Raw genomic sequence first — 22,053 nt, forward strand, 5'->3', positions numbered from 1 at the left:
TAGTTTGCATTTTCATGGGAATGATAACAATAATAAAACCAAGTATGGGCAAGCTACCTAAAAAGTAGAAAGAACCTAATCCTGGAAGGGAGGGTCTAGCAGCTGGGGCGGCTGAGTTGGATATGAGAAATGGTCAATATCTCTGGGTTAATTGAACTAAGGCTGCCTATTATTCATTCCTTTTTTTCATTCATTTATTCATTCAACAAACACTTATTAAATGCCTGCTGGGTTCAGAGCATTAGGGAGATAGGAAATATGGATAATAAAGGGCCTTTTCCTCAAACAGCTTCTAATCAAGTAAAGGGACTGTTTTTGGAGAGGTTTTTTTTTTTTTTAAATTTCAGGGAAAAGCACCCAAAGCTGTCATCAGTATAAAGGACTTGAACGCTACATTTCAGACAGAGAAGATAGGAAACCCCCATGGACTGCAGATTACCTACAAGAAAGATGGTCACACCAGGAACCTTTTTGTGTATCATGAGAGTGGGAAGGTAAGTCGCTTCTCCTCTGTGTTTGGAGATTCTCCCTCCATGATGAAAAGCATTAGCCTAATTAATCTCCAATCATTAATTCAGGGGTGGACCAGAGAGCAGGTAACGCCAGGGCAGGGTTTTTTAGGTAGCAATAAATCACAAAGGGGAAATCAGTTAGTCGAGGTAGTCCTGGGGGCATGGGAAGACAGAGAATTTAGGTTCAGTGTGAAAGTGGTGATGTATGGGAAGCCCACTCAGATGAATTGGGGGAGAACGGTGAGGTACTTTGTCCCAAATGAAGTGAAGAGGTCTGGAGATCAGCATGAGCATAAAGGGATAGGAAGGGAGCAAAGGGCCATTCACAGAAGTGGAGATTGAGGCTGGTCTGTAGTTTAGGAGAGAGTCTAGATAACAAGAGTCTAGCAGGGGTCCTCAAATGGGCCAGATGCAGCAGCTGCAGACGATTATCCCCCTCACCCGGGGCTATGAAGTTTCTTTCTTTAAAGACCCACAAAACAAAGTTTTTGTTTTTACTATGGTCCGGCCCTCCAACAGTCTGAGGGATAGTGAACTGGCCCCCTATTTAAAAAGTTTGAGGACCCCTGGACTCTAGGGAATTCAGGCAGAAAAAGGCAGAGCAAGGGACCCAGCCCCATTTTAAGAAGTCCCGGGCTTTAATACATTCAAGACTGAAGCATTCAGACCTTGGCTGTGCTACTAACTCTCTATGGGGCTTTAGAAAAATCATCTTAGCCTCCTTTTAATCATCTGTACAATGGGGACACTTGTTCAATCTACCTCAGTTTAGGATAAAATTCTGTAAAGCATTTTGTAAAATTTTGTGCTATATAAATGTCAGCTACCTTTCTTTACTATTAACAGTAAGAGAGTAATGAGTGAATACAATTTGAAGGACAGGGGCAACGGGGACACTTGTTCAATCTACCTCACTTTGGATAATACAATTTTGTAAAGCATTTTGTAAAATATTTTGTGCTATATAAATGTCAGCTGCCATTATCTTTACTATTATCAGCAAGAGGGTAGTGAGTACAGTTGTAGGATAGAGCCTCCTGTTTTCAGTTTTTAGCTCCTTGCTTCTTGATGTGGCCAATCTTGGGTTGCCAATACATAAAGGCCTCCAGAGAAAGGCAGAAATCCATAGAAATCATATGTTCTTGATTAGTAGCCAGAGGAAGGAGAAGTCCTAGCAGCTGCCCTGTCACAAGCTGCCCTGTCTCTGCCATAGAAAGACAGATCGAGGGGCATTTGGTGCCAGCTAAGGAAGTGACAATCAGAAAGACCTGAGGGGTATATCCTTCCTCTGACACATTCTAGCTTCATGATCCTGGACAAGTCACTTTAACTTTTCAGGGTAAAGGCAACAAGATTTAGTCCCAGAAAAGGTACAGCTCTACCTCACTGGCAGAGGGAGTTTCCAAACTGGGAATTCCCTGTGCTGATGAAATCACAGGTATGGATCTACCCAGGGGTGTAACCATTTTCTCCATCTCTTTATTAAATCTTGACAATCAACAATTAAAAAAAAACCCAGGCCTGACTTATATTGCTTACCAATTTCTGAGGTGTAAATATTCATCTAGAAAATTCAATCACTGGCTTTGGTGAGGGGATTGGAGGTTGTTCCAAAAGATCTCCAAAAGAATCCAAGTTATATCCAAAAAGAGCCTTGAGAGATCATCCAATGGAACCCCCTGGTTTTACAGAGCAACAAATTAGATCCAGAGAAGTAAAACATCTTCCCTAAGACCACACAGGTGGTAAGTAAAACCAAGACTGGGAGCTAAAGTCTTCTGATTCCAAATCCACTCCCCTCCTCCTTTGTGACTGGAGCAGTTTTAACAATAGCCACAAAATTTGAAATAAGATGGGTGTCCAATATCCCCAGAAAGAAAGGGAAAAACATGGTCCCTATGATCAAGGAACTTACCTTCTAAAGGGGTAAAAATTATGCAGACAACTATGTACACGTAATATACACACAGATCAAATGGAAGGCATTTTGAAGGTAATTTTTGAACTTAATAAAACCCCTCCCATCTACCCTCATCCTCCCCATCTCATTTAAAAATGTCCTTTATATGGGCATTCCCATATGAAGGAGAACACAACAACAAAAAATGGTTGTACAGGGGCAGCTAGATGGTGCAGTGGAGAGAACATTAGCCTTGAAGTCAGGAGATTTGAGTTCAAATCTGGCCTCAGACACTTAACACTTCCTGGCTGCATGACCCTGGGCAAGTCACATAACCCCAATTGCCTCAGCAAAAACAAATAAATAAATAAATATTGGTTGCACATAAAACTATAGGTCTTTATTAGGAACAGTTTGTTTTTCTTTAAAAAATATATTATTAGGCCAATTTGTAGCTTTCAGAGGTGTCCTGTTGGTGCTTCTCTTCAACCTTCTCAGTGTTTTTTAAGAATATGTCTCAATAACTCTTCTCTTTTTCCTTTTTAAAGTCACACGGCCATGCATATCAACTGTACATTAGTTAGACTCGTGAGATGTTTCTGATATTTGAATCTGGTTGAAAATAACCGGCATTTATTTATTAAGTATATACTATAAACCAGATTCTGTGCTAGATGCTGATATTACAAGGATGGAAAAAAGGAATAGAGGAAAATAAACATAATCCTAGGTATAATGCTTTAGGAGCAAAGGAATTCTCTAAGTTCTCTAAGAAAATTTAAGGCAGGAAAGACACTTTCCATTGGGAGAGAGGAAGATTTTGTGAAGAGATGGTTGATCTTCAAAGAGAGGGGAAGATGTCAACAAATAGAGATGAGAAGGATGTGAGTTACAGACATGGGGGAGGATCTCTGGAAGCACACAGAGGGAGGAGGGCAAAAGGATGAGACTATTTAGGCAGAATAGATGTGGAGGAATAATGTGAAATAATGCTGAAATGATAGATTATAGAGAGCCAAGATGAGAAATTGAAATTCATCATGGAGTCAAAAGGGATCCACTGAAGGGTTCTGAGCAGCGGTGTGCTTCAGGAAGATAATATAGTCAATAAAGGTTAAGAGCAGATTTTAAGAGAGTTTAAAAACCATTGAAAAAGACAAAAAAGAATTATGATAAGGATCTTAACCTAGATGGTGGCTCTGTGAATAGAGAGGAGACCGATATAAGAGAATGTGAAAGCGGAATTGGATTTAACAATCCCTTGGATAATAGAGAGGGAAGAAATAAGGTAGATGTGAACATTGAGTCAGCACTAGAAGGAACTTCAAGGAAACCTAGTCCAGTGATATCAAACTCAAATAGAAAGGATGGGAAAATCACATATTAACATATTTTATTGTATTTTTATTTATTTTGTTAAATAGTTCCCCATTACATTTTAATCTCCAGAGCATTTCTTGACTTCTCTGTTGGTCCTTTCCTGCTGGATGTCCTCTTGGGGTTTCATGACACTTGTCTGGATGCTTCTCCCTCTCCTTTGCTGGGCTGTCATCCAAGCCTCTCATTCCATAACTATAGATATACCTTTTTTATCCTGAATCTCTATCCTAGCCACTGCCCCCCCTTTTTTTTCTATCACTTCATCCTCTCTTTGAGTGATCTCATCAATTCTCATAATTCCATTATCATCTCTGTGCAGATGACTTGACTCTCAGATCTCTATATCTATCTCTGGGCTTTCTCCTGAGCTCCTGTTTCGTATTACCAGCTGTCCAGTGGGGATTTCTCATTGGATGTCCTGTTGGCTTCTCAAATTCAGCGTGTTCAATGCAAAATTCATTCTCTTTCCCCCAATCTCTTGTCTCTTTCTATTATGTCTGTTTCCATTAAGAACCGCACTATCCTTCTAGTCACCTAGATTTATAACCTTGTAATCATCCTTACTCTTCTTTACCCATCGTACCCAATCAGTTGCCAAGATTTGTTGATTCTACTTGTTGATGGATGAGAGATATCACATCTATCTCCTGTTTTCCCACATACAGGTTTTTTGACTCACAGTTGGTCTCCCTGCCTCAAGTCCTTCTCTGCTCCAACCTATCTTACTCTGTCTTCCTCAGCTGCATGTATTCCCCTGTCGCTCCCCTCCTCAGTAAACTCCAGTGACTCCCTATTGACTCTAGCTTTTTATAATTTCTATTTTTGTTTAAGTTTTATAATGTGCAGAATTACTAGTACAACAGTTTGTATAAACACAATATATAAATATATCATACATAATTTGTAAATGAGTAAATAGACTTTTTTATACTGAGATGGAGAGATGATTTAAAAATGTTTGAAGAATGCAGGTGTAGAGGAGCTTAAGAAGGAATCAGGGACAAGTTCTGGAGTAATGCTTTGAGAACAAGACAAGATTTTATAAAGTAAGATGTGTTAGGAAGAGGGAGAAGGAGCTGAACGTTGCATGGGTAGTAGGCAGCACATGACTGATATTCTTTATCAGCCAGGAAACCTATCTAATCTCTACTCCCCAAATGTAGGGGGTCTGGCTCCCCACCTCACTAACTGCCTTGACTTTATTTTTATGTATTTCTATAGGAGATAGTGGACTGGTTCAATGCCCTTCGAGCTACCCGTCTACACTATCTGAAAACAGCCTTTCCTGAACTCCCGGAGTCTGAGGTGAGCTACATGAGGATCCATTTTCTACAGTCCTCCTGCAGTCTTTAGTTTTCTCTTGAGTCTCCATCCTTCAGGGCAGAGATGTGTTTGCACCCAGATTTCTATGCAACGGGAAGAAATTCTTGTTCTCTGGGCTTTCTGAGCATCTCAGCCTTTGTCAGGCTGGACCAGGAATCCTGGGGCAGTGGGGCTGGGGTGGAAAACATTCCTGTTGGCTTTTAGTCTGAGATCAGGACTGAATCCAGGAGACCCAGAGACTTATTGGAGGGAAGGTGTGAAAGGAAGCGGAAGAACTTCCCCTGACGCTCACTAAGTGTATGACTTTGGGCATGTCATTTAATCACTTTGGGGCTCATCTGAAAAATGGGACTAGACTTGGAAATTGGTGCTAACAGATCAAGTTCTTGATATCTTCTTTGTTGATTATCTAGACTTAAGAAAGTGATGGAAAATATTAATTAAGTAAATTTAAATATTGTATATACATTTCTCCCCTTGCCTGCTCCTTCCCAGCTAGTTGTTAAACATTTACCAGCATTCCTCTGCTTTGTTGTCTCTCATACCAAAATATCTCTGCCCCCCCCAGTTGATTGTTAAATATTTACTAGCACACACCAGCTTTGTTAGCTCTCATACCAAAATGTCTTCTTTAAAACATTTTAATTTATTATTTAATTACTTAAGAGTCTTTTCTTTTTAAATTTGAGTCCCAAATTCTTTTCCTCTCTCCTACCTCTTTTCCCATACACTGAGAAGACAACCAATGTATCTATTTACATGTAAAATCATGCAAAACATCTTTTCATATTAGCCATATTTTTTTTTAAAACAGAAAAAAATGAAATGAGAAAATTATACTTCCATTTCCACTCAATTCATCAGTTCTCTTTCTGGAAGTGGTCAGCATTTTTTATCATGAGTTTGTTGGAATTGTCTTGGGTCATTGCCAGAGTAGCCAGGTCTTTCACGATTAATCAATATTGCTATTTCTGCACACAATGATCACCCGGTTCTTCTCACTTTATTTTACATCAGTTCATATTGATCTTGCTGTGTCCAAAAGGCATCTCTTAAATATGAATAATGGAATAAAATAGAATGTTAAAAATGTATTTGAATTAGAAATCTGAATGGTGCAGGGGCCTCTGGATGAAGAGATTCCCTCTACCATTACTTGTGAGTCTTAAAGTTCCCCGGGTGATCTGCTTAGAATTTCATAGCAAGAATTGAAATCAGGCCTTCCTGACCCTTCTGTTTACTGTTAAATCATGCTAAAGACAAACCACATGCTGTAGGATTTCTCAGTAGGTAAAGGTTACTTAAGGCTGAGAAATCAAAAAAAGATTTCATGGACAAGATTCAGGATTGCTGAATTATCCCCATATCCCAGATATGAAAGAGGTGGCAGTATGATGAGGGAATTGCAGAAAAACTTGGGTCCTAGATCACACAGGGCCAAGCCAATAGGCAACAGAGAACCGTGGATAGCTTTTGATAGGAGAGTGACATCAAAAGTGTGCTTTAGGGAGATTAATTGAACAGTTGGTTGTCATTGTTCCCTAATCCCTCCCTAAAATATGGTCCGGCACTCCATTCACTCTCATATTTAATACTCAAAATAATCCTGAGGGAATGATGGGACAGGGGATTATTCTCTCCATTTCACAGAAAAAGAAACTAAGTCTCCGAGGTGACACAGTGTGGTGTTGTGGAAAGAGTGCTGGAGTCAGAGGAGAACCCTATTGTTGATATCTCCTCTATCCCTCCCCAAGACTTAAATCTGTTGCGACGAGCAGGACTGATTGACTTCTGAAGTTCCTTCTAGCTCTAAATCTGTGTTCATGTAGCTAGTAAATGGCAGGGCTAGGGATAGAATCCGGGATCATTCATTCGTCTCGATAAGCTTTTGCACCTACTATGCGCCAGGTACCATGCTATGTGCTGGGTAAGCAAAGACAAAAATGGGTTTGCCTTCTAACGGGATGGATTGGCTTTTGCTTCACGGTGTCCTGCCCAGGGAGAGAGGCCGGTTATCTCCATTATAAGTGAAACAGGAAGAGAATGGGACAGATCTGACTCATCTAACTTCAGATGGCTGGAGTCTAGCTGTCTTTCTGTTTAAGTAAGGAGTTGACTGGAATGGAGACTGAGATGGGGTCAGAAACAGGAAGAATATGCCAGACTGGGTGGGACAGAGGGGTTGGGGGAGAGGGAGGGGGAAAGTTCTGAGTGCTGGAACTGGGGCTTTGAAAACTAGCCAAGCATTTTTTCCGAGTGGTTAAAATGGAAATGTTTTCCATTGGGATTATTGGTTGGGACAGGAGGACTTCTGAACTGATAAAATGAAAAGGGAGTATATAAGAAGGCTCTTTTTGAAAGAGTGTAGCAGGACACAGTAGGGTTGCTAGGGGGCACTGTAGTGCAGAGAACGCCAGGTCAGGAGTCGGGAAGACTCGTCATTCTGAGTTCAAATCCGACCTCAGACACTTACTAGCTGTGTGACTCTGGACAAGTCATTTCACTCTGTTTATCTCAGTTCCTCATTTGTAAAATGTTCTGGGGAAGGAAATGGCTAAGCATTCCAATATCTCTGCCAAGAAATTCCCAAATGGGGTCACGGAGAGTCGGACATGAGTGAAAACGACTCGATGACAAACAGGACAAAGTACAAATGCTTACTTAGCCTTATTTGACCTAAAGTGGCTTTAAAAATGTTGCTGACCCATCAGTAGGAAGTTAGTCATTGGTCAGCATTCTCATTCCCATTCTTTCCCTCAACCATCTTAATCTTTTATTTTCCTTTCCCTCCCTAGCCAGCCCTCATCTATCTCCAGGCTTTTCCTGTCTTGGAGCCTGTTATCCCAAATAATTATTATCTGAGCCTGATTTAGAATTATGAAGCATTAGATTAAATTATTTAGCTAATTCTCTCAAACTGAGCTACAGAGGAATTAATTACAGAGGAACTAGTTGGAGTTCACACTGTTAGATTGTACCAGAACAAAGACTTGAACGTAGCTTTTCCGAGTCTCTGATCTCAATCTCAATAATCTTTTCACTGATCTATAATCATTGCATTACAGATTTAATACCAGAAGGGACCTGAGACATCGCCTTGTCCAGCCCTCTCATTTGGAAACTGAGATCTCAAGAGGGGTCAAATGCCTTGCTCAACGTCACAGAGGCAATGAATATTCTCGACAGAATTTCAGGCCTCTGTGACTTAAAACTTAATACTCTTCCCCCCTCCTTTTAATTTTTTTCTGATTATATATACACATTAATTTTTTAATAGACATTTCTTTATGAATCATGTTAGGAAAGAAAACTCAGAACAAAAGGAAAAAACACTAGAGAAAAAACAGAAGAAAAAGGAAAAAAATGAATATAGTATGTGTTGATTTACATTCCATCTCCAAAAACTTAATACTCTTTATTTTAAAAAATGAAAAAAAATATTACAATGCTTTATGAACCTTAAAATATCATAAAATATATTTTTAACTTTAATTTTTTAATAATAGCTTTTTATTTTCAAAATACATGCAAAAACAGCTTACAATATTCACCCCTGCAAAATCTTGTGTTCCAAATTTTTCTCCCTCCCCTTCCTTCTTCCTCCTTCCCCTAGACAACAAGTATTCCAATATATGTTAAACATGTGTATTCTTCTATGGATACTTCCAAAATAGTTATTTTAAAAATATTTTATTGATATATTTTGTTTTTAATATAATCTGCATTTCCCCATACCAGAGAACCAATCCTTAAAACAAGATTTGTTTTTAAAAAAGAGGAAGAGAAAAATCATAGCAAAACCAATCAGCACATTCCCTTTGCCCTGGGAAAGAAATCAGACATCATATGCCTTGTTCCTCACCCATGGGCACCCACTTCTTAAATGAATTGCTCTTTCAATCATGATTTCTTTGCATCCTTTCTTGGGCCTGTTTCCTCCTCTTTAGCCCATTCATGATGTCAGGCATGACACTAGCAACTTAACTCATTTCCTTTTCAATTTCTTTCACAACCACCAACCACTGTTTGATTTCCACCATTCTCTGTTGAGTCTTGGGTGGCAAATTTCAGTTTTCAATTCTTAATATTCCCCATCTCAAAATCTCCACTTCTGCCCTACAGAGGTAGGAAGAGACAGAAACAGAGGTACAAATCTTGCCTTTAATACTCACTATTTGTGTGATCCTGGGCAAGTCACATAATTTTTATGAATTTCACTTTTTCATCTGTGAAAGAAGGGCAGTGGTTTTGATGGCCTCTAAGGTCCTTTCTACCTCTAAATCTATGAATTAAGCTAATCATAGGATGAGAGGAAAGACCTAACCCTTAACTAGGATTAAGAGGAGTTAGGAAAAATTTTCTAAGAAGATGGGATTTTAGTTGGGACTTAAAGAAGCCAGGACTTGGAGGGAGAGTATTACAGACATGGGGGATGACCAGAGAAATCACCAGTTGACATAGGATAGAGGGAGAAGAGAAGAGAGCCAGACAGACCCTAAGGGACACCTGTGGTCAGAGGGCATGATCTGGAGGAGGATCCAGCAAAGGGAAAAGAGAAGGAGTGGTCTGAGAGGTAAGAGGAAAACCAAGAGAGAAAAGGTGATCTGAGAACTTAGAGAGAAGATCAAGGAAGAGAATGTGATCGTCCAATGTCAAAGGCTGAGAGATCAAGGATTATGAGGACTGAGAAAAGATCACTGGTTTAGCAACTAAGAGATCATTGGTAACTTTGGAGAGAACAATTTTGGTGGAATGATAAGGTCAAAAGTCAAATTGTAAAGGGTTAAAAGAAAGTGAAAGGAAGTGGACTAGGCTTTTATTGTTGATGGCTTTTTTGAAGAGTTAGCTACAGAGGGCAAAAGAGATATAGGAAGATATTTATTGGGGATGAAAGGGTTGGGTTTTTTGAGGATGGGAGAGACATGTTTGTGGGCAGAGAGCAGTCAGTAGGAGAGAAACTGACAATAAATTGAAAGAGTTAGGTTTTTCAACAGACTTTCCTGGGATCTCTCAACAAAAGCTAATAATTAGAGCTAAAAAGAGTCAGCAAGATGCTTCTGAAATGACCCATCACCCTTATTCAACTCCCCCAGACAGAAAGTAGAAATAGCTGGAAAGGTATCCCCACAAACTATCTGCAATAATTCACTTTCAGTATCAATATTGCAACTGCTCGTGATCCAAATATAGCTCTGGCAACAACAAATACACATCCTTTCTCACTCCAGACTTCCCTTTGGTTTTCTTTCCTTTCCTTTTTCTAATGAAATTAACCAAAGCTTTATCTATTTTGTTGGTTTTTTCATAAAACCAACTCTTAGTTTTATTAATTAGTTCAATAGTTTTCTCGGTTTCAATTTTATTTCTCCTTTGAGTTTCAGAATTTCTAATTTGATATTTAATTGGGGTTTTAAAATTTGTTCTTTTTCTAGCTTTTTTTAGTTGCATGTCTAATTCATTATTCTTTTCTTTCTCTATTTTATTCATGTAACTATTTAGAGATATAGAATTTTAAAAAATAATTGCTTTGGCTGCATCCCATAGATTTTGGTATATTGTTTCATTATTGTTATTCTTTTAGGTGAAATTATGTTTCTGTGATTTGTTGGCCCCCTTATTTAGAATTAGTTATTTAATTTCCATTTGGAATTTAATGGAATTTAATTCTATCTCTCCCTAGTCTTTTATTAAATATGATTTTTATTGTATCATGGTCTGAAAGAGAAGCATTTACTATTTTCTGCTTTTCTGTATTTGATGGTGAGATTTTTATCCCCTAATACATAGCCAATTTTTATGTACTGCTGAGAAAAAGGTGTATTCCTTTCTGTCCCTCTTCAGTTTTCTCCAGAGTCTATCATATCTAGGTTTTCTAGGATTCTATTAACTTCCCTAGTTTCTTTCTTGTTTATTTTGTGGTTAGATTTGTCTGATTCTGAGAGGAGAAGATTGAGGTCCCCCACTAAGATAGTTTTGCTTAGACTTCCCTTTGGTTGTGAGTTCAAACGCAACATTGAAAACACACTGTATATTGTACATTGTCATAAGTGGACTTGAACTTCAGTCCCTGCTGGAATAGTTATGAAATCAATGTTTGCTTCTCTTTCCATCTTAGCTCCTGCCTCACATCACCAGGAATTACCTCAAACAAGGATACATGGAAAAGACTGGTCCAAAGGTATGCTTTTGGGTGAAGAGGAAAAAGGGATCCAGTATCATGGAAAGGCTTGGGAAATAGTTGGGGGAGGTAGGAGAGTGTTTAGATGAAGAATCCTGGTTAAGACTGCGCTCCTCCTCCCACAAAAAGCAGTGTTCCTCTGAACTTTCCAAATCAAAATGAAAAGTTAAGCACTTCCCTTAAATCCAGCCTAATTGATAATAGCTAGAATTTAAATAGTCCTTTAAGAATTGTAAAGTACTTTACAAATAGAATCTCATTTTATCCTCACAACAAGTTGGAAACCGGGACTATTATCATCTCTTTTTTACAGATGAGGAAACTAAGGCAGGCAGAAGTTAAATGATTTGTCCTAGGTTTATACAGCTAATATCTGAGACCAGATTTGACCTCAGGACTTTATAACCCCAGGTTGAGCACATTTAGCTGCTACTCTTCCTCTTTAAGCCTTATTTCTGGGCAACCACAAGCAAACAATAAAATCCCCTCAGTGATATCAATCATTCAACAAGTATTTATAAAGCACCTACTATGAGCCAGATACTATGAGATGCAAAGACCAAAATGAAATTCTCCCTGCCTTTAAGCAGCTTACGTTCAATTTGGGGGGAACAAAGTGCACATAAATAAAATAGAATAAATAAATAAAATAAAAATAAATAGAAGATAATTTTGAAGGAATATGGCTCATACAGAAGCAGAGAAAGAATTTACCATCTATCCCATGCTACTGTTAGATCAGGCCAGTGTCAGTGCTTATTTCTAAACAATTAATAACAGGAAGTCCAATGTATTCAGATTTTCTCAGAAAAGTAACCCATAATAGCACATACTTATATATCCCTTTGTGGCTTGTGTGACACTTTATGATACATTTTCTCCTTTGATTCTTATTGCCTCTCAGTAAAGCTGATGCTTATTCCCATTTTACAGAGAAGGACACTTAGGTTTATTGAGATTAAAGGATTTCCCTGCAGTCACAGAGCCAGCAAGTCAGAGGAAATAAAATAAAATAAACCAAACAAACAAATCAGAGGCAAGATATTTTTATTCCAAGTCCACTTGGTCACACTGCCAAATATACATATGCTAGCTATAAAGATCCACTTGTACACATACATGGGTGAGGGCACATGCTTACAGGCTCACACACAGCTCTTTTTCTTTCCTTTGTGCTTGGGGATCCTGTGTCTGGTTCACAGAGAGAATCAGACTGAACAACACAGGCTCCTCAGGCTTCTTTTTGGACTGTCCCCTATGACTCAGAGCCACTTCATCATTCCCCAGTCTCACAGCCTGCATGTTAGAATGCTGGGCCTGGGTTCTGTTCAAGGCCTAGATTTTTGTCCTCCTGAGCAGTGTCTGGTTTTCTGGATTTCCCTTTTCTGAGACTTCTTGCCCACAGCCTAAGAAAGGGGGCAATGTCTGTTTCCTGATGAAATGGTTACCTCTCTAACTTATAGACTGCAGTTCAGAAAGAGAAAGATGGGGAGAGACAGACAGACAGACAGACAGAGAGAAAGAGAGACAGAGAGAGAGAGAGAGAGTGTGTGTGTGTGTGTGTGTGTGTGTGTGTGGAGAGAGAGAGAGAGAGAGAGAGAGAGAGAGGTGCTTTTCTCTTGAGGAGGGGATGATGAAGATGGTTTTTACATTTTTTAATAGTCAACAAAAATCTGCCTTCTCTCGCTCTAGTCTACCCAGTAAGAAAGAAAGAAAAATAAAATCTCTGTTTCAAACATGTATAGTTAAGCAAAACAAATTCACACATTGCTAGGTATATCTGCCCTGAGTATATCACCTATCAGGAGGTGAATGGCATGTTTTATTGACTCCTTTGGAGTTATAATTGTGTTCACAAGAGTTGCTAAGTCTTTCAAATTCATTTGTCTTGTAGTATGAATGGTTTTCCTGGTTCTAATCATCTCTCTCTCCATCAGTTCACACAAGTCCATCATCATTTCTTATAGTTAGAATGGAATCAGGAAGACCTGAGTTCAGATTCTTAGACATTAATTGTGTGACTCTCGGCAAGTCATTTAATCCTGTTTGCCTGCTTCCCAAATTTGTAAAATGAGATGGAGAAGGAAATGGCAAACCACTCCAGTATCCTGCCAAGAAATCCCCAAATTGGGTCACAGAAAGTCAGATATGTGACTGAACAACAATAGTATTCATATACCATAGGTCAGGGGTCCAGATGCAGCAGCTGAGGACGATTATCCCCCTCACCCAGGGCTATGAAGTTTCTTTATTTAAAGGCTCACAAAACAAAGTTTTTGTTTTTACTATAGTCTGGCCCTCCTGTGATGCCAGAGAAACTGAGGCAGGAGAGAGATTAGAGAATTTTTAATATTTTATTAATGGGAGAGTAAGATTGACTGGACAGGACTCTTGTCTCAAATTATCCAGTCAGACAGAGATAAAGATATACTGGGATCAAGGAATCCATTTTGGTCCCAGGGCTGTCATCCCAAAGAATCCAGCGTCAAGCATACAGCCGACAGCCGCCACCCTCCAGCAATGAATGGAGGGACCCCAACTTCTTAAATACCTTTTCTCTAAACAAAGGAAGGGGTAAGAAGTGAGGGAAAACCTCTATCAAGATGGGGGAGGCCACAAATTCTAAGAACCCAGAAACAGGATGTCTGAATACAAAGAAATAAAGATATCAGTGAGATATCTTGGAATATTTTAGAGGGATATTGTAAATCAGGAGGTCTATTCTCTTGTTTATCTTGCTAATTTATAACCTGAGAGCAAATAATCCTCAATTTTACTGGGTCAGAGGGGGATTTACAACTAAAGAGATTGAGACAGAACAATTAAGGAAACTGAGACAAGGGAAACTTGTACAGGGAAACTGAGTCAGGACAGTTAAAGAGAACTGTGGCATAACACTCCAACAGTCTTAGGGACAGTGAACTGGCCCCTGTTTAAAAAGTTTGAGGACCCTTGCCATAGGTTATATGAATATTATTATATGACATAGGGTATATAATAATATGAATATTATTATATGACATAGGGTCATTCCTTAATTGATGGAGATATCCTCCCAGTTTCTAGTTCTTTGCCAATACAAAAGTAGTTGCTTTAAATACTTTTGTACATCTGGGTTCTTTTCTTCTCTCTTTAATCTTTTTGAGGTTCAGACCTAGTAGGGGTATCACTGGGCCAAAAGATATATGTACAATTTAATAATTTGGGGGGAACATTTTCACATTAGTTTCCAGAAGAATGGACAAGTTTATAGCTCTACTAATAATGAATTAATGTACCTACCTTCCCACAGTCCCTCTAACATTTGTCATTTTCCTTTTTGGTTAAGGAACCCACATTTTCAGAGCCTGAGGAGAATCCTCAGGGAGGCAATATGATTGAGGGAGCTGTAGGGTCCCCAACTTGTGAGAAAAACAGGGATAGAAAAGAATGGGGGCCAGCCAGGTGATATAGTAGATAGAGCACTGGCCCTGGAGTTAGAAGGCCTAAGTTCAAATCCAACTTCAGACACTTGAAACTTATTAGCTGTGTGACCCTGAAAGTCACTTAACTCCGATTGCCTTGAAAAAAAAAAAAAAAGAATGAGCATCGCCCATCAATTTAGTGTGGTTTCTCTACAATTTAGTGTGGTTTTCTCTATCTTTAAAAATACCTCCCCTCAAAATGAATGGCCTTTCACTATCTTAGAAAATAAGAGAACAAGGTCAGATAATGGGCCCAGAGAAGGAATGTGGGGGAACTCCTAGGAGGAGTTTCCCTACTTACCTTCTACCATCATGAATCCAAGGAAAAGTCTTGATAGTAGCGACAGCTTTCTCCTTTATATTTGCATCCCTAATACGAGGTCTCTGACGGCAACTCCATTACTTTCTGCTATATCCACCCCAAAACTTCCCCCTCCAATTAATCAATCAATATGGTTTTGGGATGGATATAGCAGAAAAAGCGATGGAGTTGTGGTCGGAGACTGGATTCAAGTCTCTTCTCCTCTTGACCTGACTTGAGACAAGTCATTTTTTCTCTTAGTGACTCATTTTCCTCATCTGTAAAAAAGAGGAGTTAGATTTTGTCCTATAAGGTTCCTTCCAGTTCTAAGTCTATGGTCTGATTCTTCCAGAAACGAGGGAGGGATAATCTCTACTGTTTGATCTTTCCTGGGAGGTTTTTGGAGGGGAGAAAAAGCATCTACATCCCAGACTTTAGAAACTTTCCATTTACATCCCAGGGGGAAATGACATTCTGCCTGGGCTCAGTCCATGTCTGCTTTCTGACTTCTAGCTTTGGTAGGTGCCCCATCACCCCTTTGGACATGATAAAGATAAAATTTTCTTCCTCTGTGTCTATCATTGTTTATCTCATTGTCTCTATGTCTCTCTCTGACTATATATTTGTCTCTGTCTCTTAGCAGAGAGAAGCTTTTAAAAAACGATGGTTTGCTCTTGACCCACAGGAGAGGAGGCTACTGTATTACAAGCATCCACTGGTAAGAGACAGTTTTGTTGATTCAAAGGGAACCCCAGCCCCCAAAGGGAAGTGTGGAATCTAGTGTAGATAATAACTGTAATTTACATAGGGAATTCCAGTTTAGTAATGGTCACAAAAACCCATCAGGACATTATCTTATTCATTCTCCTATTTTAGGGTAGAAGTGCTCTTGAATTATTTTAGACCAATGGACAGCCTCATCATTGGTTGTTCATTTTAGGGTCAGACGCTTTTCTATAGCTAACCTAAATCTTTTCTGCTACAGTTTAATGGGCTTGTTTATTTTTTTCTTATTGTTGCCTTTGGAATTAATTGTTGTCTGGTTCAAGGATTCTCAATTTTTTCCAGTCTTCCAGATCCTTTGGCTTTCAGCAAACATTCTCATTTCCCCTACTCAATACGAAAGGAAATAAATTCTAAACTTTTCCATCTATATGCAGATAAAAATATTGATTTTTCTTAAAGAAAACTTTACTTGGTACATAAAACATTTATATGGTATCATAAAGTTGTTCTCCCTCTAAGTTCTTCCCCAGTCCCACCAGGTATTCCTTTACTTTTAAAATAGTTGACAAGTTTCAGGTACACTCTGGACATCCTGTACTCTAATTTGGGAACTCTTGTCCTGGATGCAAAGGATTGATTTTCTGAATCCCCACTTTGTCCAGAAACAGAAAACTAGCAATTCTTGTTTCCTGGAACAAATCAAAATTCAGAAGAGGGATCTTGATCTTTGGGACATAAGACCCTCTGGTGGGAAAGACCCCTGACACCATTCTATCAGAGGAAGACACATACCAATGCACTGGGAAGTTACTACTGAGGAGTCTGGAAGGGAGGGAGGCCTTCTTTTGGACTAATTATTCATGCTAATGAGATAATAAGATTCCTATTTAATAAAAGTGCCCAAAGACTGGTGCTTTGGGAAGAAAACAAAAACAGAAAGTCTCACTTATCCCTCCCTGATTAGGGCTTTGAATTGCACTACTGCTCGACCACATTCTGCTCCCCCCTTCCCCAGCAAAAAACAACATCCGGAAGACCCTTTAATCCTTTGGAAAAGGAGGAAGGGGGAAAATTCTTTTGAGGGATGGTCCACAGCAGCCCAGGATGAAGGTGTCTGCTTACTTCCAATCACCTGTTCTCCTTCCAGGATGCATTTGAGCAAGGTCAGGTTTTCATCGGGAGCAAGGAGGATGGATATGAGATCCACGATGAGTTCCCTAAGGGCATCCGGGGGAATCACTGGAAGGCCGGTATCACCATCGTCACCCCAGCGAGAAGATTTGTCTTTGCCTGTCCCAACGAGAAGGAGCAAAGAGAATGGCTGGAGAGCTTACAGCATGTCCTTGCCCTCCCCATCACTGCCCTCAGTCCTCATGGTAAGACCCACAAAACCCGAGATCTCCACTGAGAGCCAGAAGGGGCCAGTTAGTCCAAACTCCCCATTTTGCAAAAGGAGAAACTGAGGCCCAGGGAAGTGAAATTCCTGTTTCACAGCCACACAGGCCACAAAATGTTATGTTTGTTTTTTTTTTTCCTTAGACAAAGGTAGATGGCAGGATGGTGAATTTCCCTCTAGACACCTGGGTATGTTCCCAGGATGCCAGGACACTGAGCAAGGTCAGGGTTTCTGCAAAGGGATACCATCACCACCGACCTGAAGCTGGCTGGAGGGCCCCTCCTCCCCAATCCACCAAATCCCTGGTAAAGGGAAAACTCAGCCCTTTTCTCATGAGAAAAATGTGGGTCTAGTTGCCAAATTATTTATTATTAGTTGGGGCCCTGCACCCGCTGGGCCACCCCTGGGACTTTTCAGAGCACAGGAAGGGAAGCTTATTTTTAGTCTCAGCTCTTTTCTGTTCCTGTCAGCAGCTCCCTTCCCCCTCTGAACCCTTCTCTTCCTCTCCATGAAACTTGAACAATTTTTCCTCTTTCTCTACCTGGCTACTGGACTAGATCTTAATATTAAGACTCCCAATAACACTCTCTCTCCTTCTCTCTCTTTCTCTCACTCTTGTTCCTTCCTTTCTCTCTTTCATTTCCTATCCTCTCTTTCTCTTCTCCTTTTCCTTTCCTCCCTCCCTCCCTTTTTCTTTCTTTCATTTTCTTCCTTCCTTCCTTCCTTTCTTTCTTTCTTGCTTCCTTCCTTCCTTCTTCCTTCCTTCCTTCCTTCCTTCCTTCTTTTCTTTCTTTTTTTCTTTCTTTCTTTCTTTCTTTTTTTCTTTCTTTCTTTTTTCTTTCTTTCTTTTTCTTTGTTTCTTTCTTTGTTTCTTTCTTTGTTTGTTTCCTTCTTTCTCCCACAAGTCATTTCACAGGTCAAATTCCAGCCCAAACAGCAGAAGGGAGGGTTAAGTTAGGGGTGGACATGAGTGTGGAAAAAGTAATCCAATAATTTTCATAAAAAAAAAAAAGAATTAAGCTGTCTCTTTTTACAAAGGTAGATGCAAATTCTTCACTGGAACACATTCCTCTCTGAGCCTCCATTTCCTCCCTTCTGACACAGTTGGGGGAGGGGGTGTGGTGTGGGATTGGGTTATTTCAAAGCGGCCTGCTAGTTCTAAATTTTAATGAAGAAAAACCACATCTTAGAGAATCCCAGAACAGGAAGAGATGGGTTCTGTGTCACCCCTCCCCCCAAGCTCCCCAGCCACAGGCAGGACCCTGTGAGACCATCCCAGAAAGGTGAGAATTACTTTTGTGTTTAGAAACACTAAAGGAAAAAAATGGGCTCACCTCCTTCCCCATCCCCCAGCCCTCCCTTTAGTTCTTGCAATCTTTGTGGTCAGGAAATCCTTTTTTAGGTCTAACTTAAGTCCCCCTAGTAGTTAGTTGTAGCACTTCCAAAAGCTCAGAAGTTCCTCTTCCAACCCCTTTATAACCCGACTCAAAGTCTGGGCGCCCCCAGACCTACAGGCTCCTCCTTCTGCAGGGGCCCAAAGGAGAAGTCAGGTCTAGAAAAAAGCAGGCTTTGTGACTCCACACTGCCCTCTGCAGGCGACTGGTCAAGTTCACCACAGCCAGTGAACTTGGCCTGAATGAAACAAAAAAATTGCAGCCCTCAGAGCAAAGGGGCCTTTGACCTCAGATGGGGGATGGGAAGTGGAGAAGGAGTTAAGAGTAGCGGATAAAACTTATTTTTCTTTTTCTTTTTTTCTTTATCTCTTTTTTATTTGCTTTCTTTCTTCCTTTTTTTTGCCCTCTATGCTTCTTTGTTTTCTTCCTTTCTTCCTTCTCTCTCCTCTCTCCTCTTTCTCTCTATCTTCCTCTTTTTCCTCTGTCTCCCTTACCCTGTCTTCCTCTCTCCTTCTCTTAAGCTCTTTTTCCTCTCTCTTTCTCCTCTCTCTTTCTGTTTGTTCATTTCCCTCTCTCCCTCGCTTTCTTTTTTCCTTCCTTTCTCCCTTCTTCCCTCCCTCTCTTTTTCTTCCTTCTTCCTTCCTTTTTGCTTTCTTTCTTTCTTCTTTCCTCTCTCCCTCCTTTCCTCCCTCCTTCCCTCCTTTTCTCTCTCCCTCTCTCCTTTCCTCTCTCTTTTCCTCCTTCTCTCCCTTCTTCCTTCTCTCCCTCCCTCCTTTCCTCCTTCCTCCTTCCTCCCTCCCTTCCTCCTTCCTTCCTTCCTTCCTCCCTCCCCCTCTCTTTCTTTTCCTTTCTTCCTTTCTTTTTTTCTTTATGTTTCCCTTCATCTACCTCTCTCTTTCACTTGCTCTTTCTCTCCTTTCTCACTAGTGTTGCTCTGCTTTGTCACAATAATTTCTATATAATATTCCCATCATTCTTTCTTTTCCTCCTGTTGCAGCCACAGCAGCTACCGGACAGAGGTGACTAGGACTTGGTTGACCTGCTCAGCTCTCACCAAACCTAACTTTAACTTCGGGCTGTCAGGTCCCCATTTTGCTTCAGGAAGGAGAAGTTCACTCTTGAGGCATGACCTCTGTCTCTAGCAGGAAGGACTAGCAAAAAACAAACTGTGGTCAGTGGTTTTCTTGTGTCTCAGACATTGCTCTAGATGGAAATTGGGCAAGACAAAGTAAAGATGGCTGACAATGGCACGTTAAAACCAACTCGTGAACAAATCAAGACTCCCTTTTGGTCCTCTGAGGTAAAGAATGAACAACAGCAACAGCAGCACATGGCAGTTGGACTTGCCTCCCATCAGTTTCCTTTGGGTCTCTCGCTACCATTCTTCCGCTTGGTCCCTGTAAATCCCAGTAGAGACTGAGCAAAAGCTCTCTTCTCTTTAGCAATCAAACCTTGGAGGCTATAAGGGCAATAAAAATAACCCAGTCCAGCAATGACCAGAGCATCCTGGCAGGAAACCAGAGAACAGCGCCTCCTCTCCCACCTTTTGGACAGCAGCTTCTCTCCATGGTACCTGAATCTCTTTGTGCCTTCTGCCCCAGACAAAATCACAAGCTTGTTGAGACCTGCAGCAAACTTGAAGGATCCCTCTTGACATCTACAGAGCTCCATTATCCTGGGCAGATGGGAATTTGATCCGTTTCTATTCTTCTCTTTCTCCTGAAAGCAAATTTATTAAGCCAATATTTGCATATAGCATTGGGCTATGGAGGATACTGTACAGAATAAGTAGATCATTGGATTATAGAATAAGTTGGATATCATACAGAAAAAATTTGAGGGCACAGCTCACTTGGTACCATTAAGGCACAGAAGAAAATGATGCTAAGGGAGTGGAACACTTGCTCATTACAGAGAATCTAGATTCAAATCTATAAAATAAATCAAGAGTCAATATAATCTCATTGTCTTCTGCAGGCACACTTTAAAATGGTTTTACCTCCCTCACATGCAAACTAATTGACAGCAGTAGTGGTGGGTGTTCAGGGGATTTCAAGGCTGAGATCAGAGAAAATCTACAACCTGCTTGAAGTTCAACAGATAGAAATATAACTAGGATGGGGAGATTGGGGTTTCCCCTTGGGTTACCAAAATTTAGAGGGTGTTAGTTGCACTTGAAGTTCTTCAAGAGGTTAAAACAACTAGTTTTAGCATATAGTTAGTGAGATTAATTAGTTAAAATGGGAAGCCCCTAGACCCCACCATGAGGTATTAGATTTTCTGTGATCTCAGCTTTGAAATCCCCATGTTCACTAGGTGAGAATCTTCTCCTCTCCTGCCTTATACTGACTCCCTAGCAACCATTCAACTTGATCATCTTGAAGGTCCTCGCTGGGTTTCTGTTTCTCCAGAGTATGTACACATGGGGTAGTGTATTTGCCCCCACACAACCTTGTGTCCCAGGCTTTCCTTCCCCCACCCCTTCCACTGAATTTATCTTAAACAGATGGATTTAGGTTGAATTTTCTGCTGCTTCCCCCAAATGCAAAAAAACAGCTATTTTGGATTCTGAGTGAGGTCATAGGTCAAATGGACAAGTGGTTTGTAGGTGTAATGAAAACCTGAGTGCACTTTTCTCCTCAGGGGCCAGGAGATTCTGGGAGACTAGATCATGTTCTCTATAGTATTGAACGCCACCATTGCTAAGATTCCTTCCCATTGCAGGCTTCTTAGCTTTGGAAGTGAAGGAAGGAAGAGACTCGAACCCTAGAGGATGCTGGAAAATGCTTTCTCAAAGAACAGGGTCACTTTTTCATTTTTGTCTTTCAGTAACTGCCATTGGGGTGGGGTGGGCCATGTATGGCCCCATGTACTATCTACTGCTTTTGTTCACATAGAAAGACACTCAATAAATATTTATTGAATTAACTACTAGAGTCCTGAGAGTTAAATACAGCAAACTATCTTATTTAATCTGATGACATAATGGGTCACCCTTTGCAAAGCTTGTAAGGTTCTAGGTTTAAGGTGACCCTAGTAGTCATCTCTTATAATTCAGAGGCTGATCCAGCGGCACATAGGTAATGGTGGGGGAGAGGGAGCTGGGATACAAACCCAGCTTTTATGATCCCTAACACATCACATTATCTCCTTAAAGTATTGCATGTTAACTGTGAACCATTATTTAACGTAGCATCATGGGAAACATGGTGGTGGAGCAGCTCTCAAACACCTCCAAAAGCAAATAGAAAATCCCTTACTTGTTGTAAAAAGACCTTCATAATTTCCTGCCATCTTTCCAGTCTTATACTTTATTCTCTGACTTGTCCTCTATGATCTTGAATGCTATTTCTCAAAGTGGACCCTCCATCTCTCAGCTTTGGATATTTTGACTGGCTGTGTTTCTCATGCTTGGAATACTCTCCTTCCTGACTCCCCCTCCCAGCTTCTGCAAGTCTCACCAAATGTCCCCCTTTCCT

General features: G+C 40.3%; 1 protein-coding gene across 2 annotated transcripts in view; it reads left to right on the forward strand.

The window, feature by feature from the left end:
* The window catches only part of ADAP2 (ArfGAP with dual PH domains 2), a 33,954-nt gene extending 12,452 nt beyond the window's left edge, over positions 1-21,502 (forward strand). The window contains exons 6-11 of one of the 2 annotated variants that reach the window (XM_051992380.1): positions 348-494; positions 5,014-5,097; positions 11,231-11,293; positions 15,699-15,776; positions 16,932-17,160; positions 19,502-19,584. In XM_051992380.1, the coding sequence (XP_051848340.1) occupies positions 348-494; positions 5,014-5,097; positions 11,231-11,293; positions 15,699-15,776; positions 16,932-17,160; positions 19,502-19,536 (636 nt within the window). In that variant the 3' untranslated portion in view covers positions 19,537-19,584. Of the gene's footprint in view, positions 1-347; positions 495-5,013; positions 5,098-11,230; positions 11,294-15,698; positions 15,777-16,931; positions 17,161-19,501 lie in introns of both variants that reach the window. The other variant, XM_051992382.1, reaches the window with a different exon arrangement.
* The last annotated feature ends 551 nt before the right edge of the window (positions 21,503-22,053 follow it).

The sequence above is a fragment of the Antechinus flavipes genome, chromosome 4 (assembly GCF_016432865.1).
Source record: "Antechinus flavipes isolate AdamAnt ecotype Samford, QLD, Australia chromosome 4, AdamAnt_v2, whole genome shotgun sequence".
Lineage (NCBI taxonomy): Eukaryota > Metazoa > Chordata > Mammalia > Dasyuromorphia > Dasyuridae > Antechinus > Antechinus flavipes.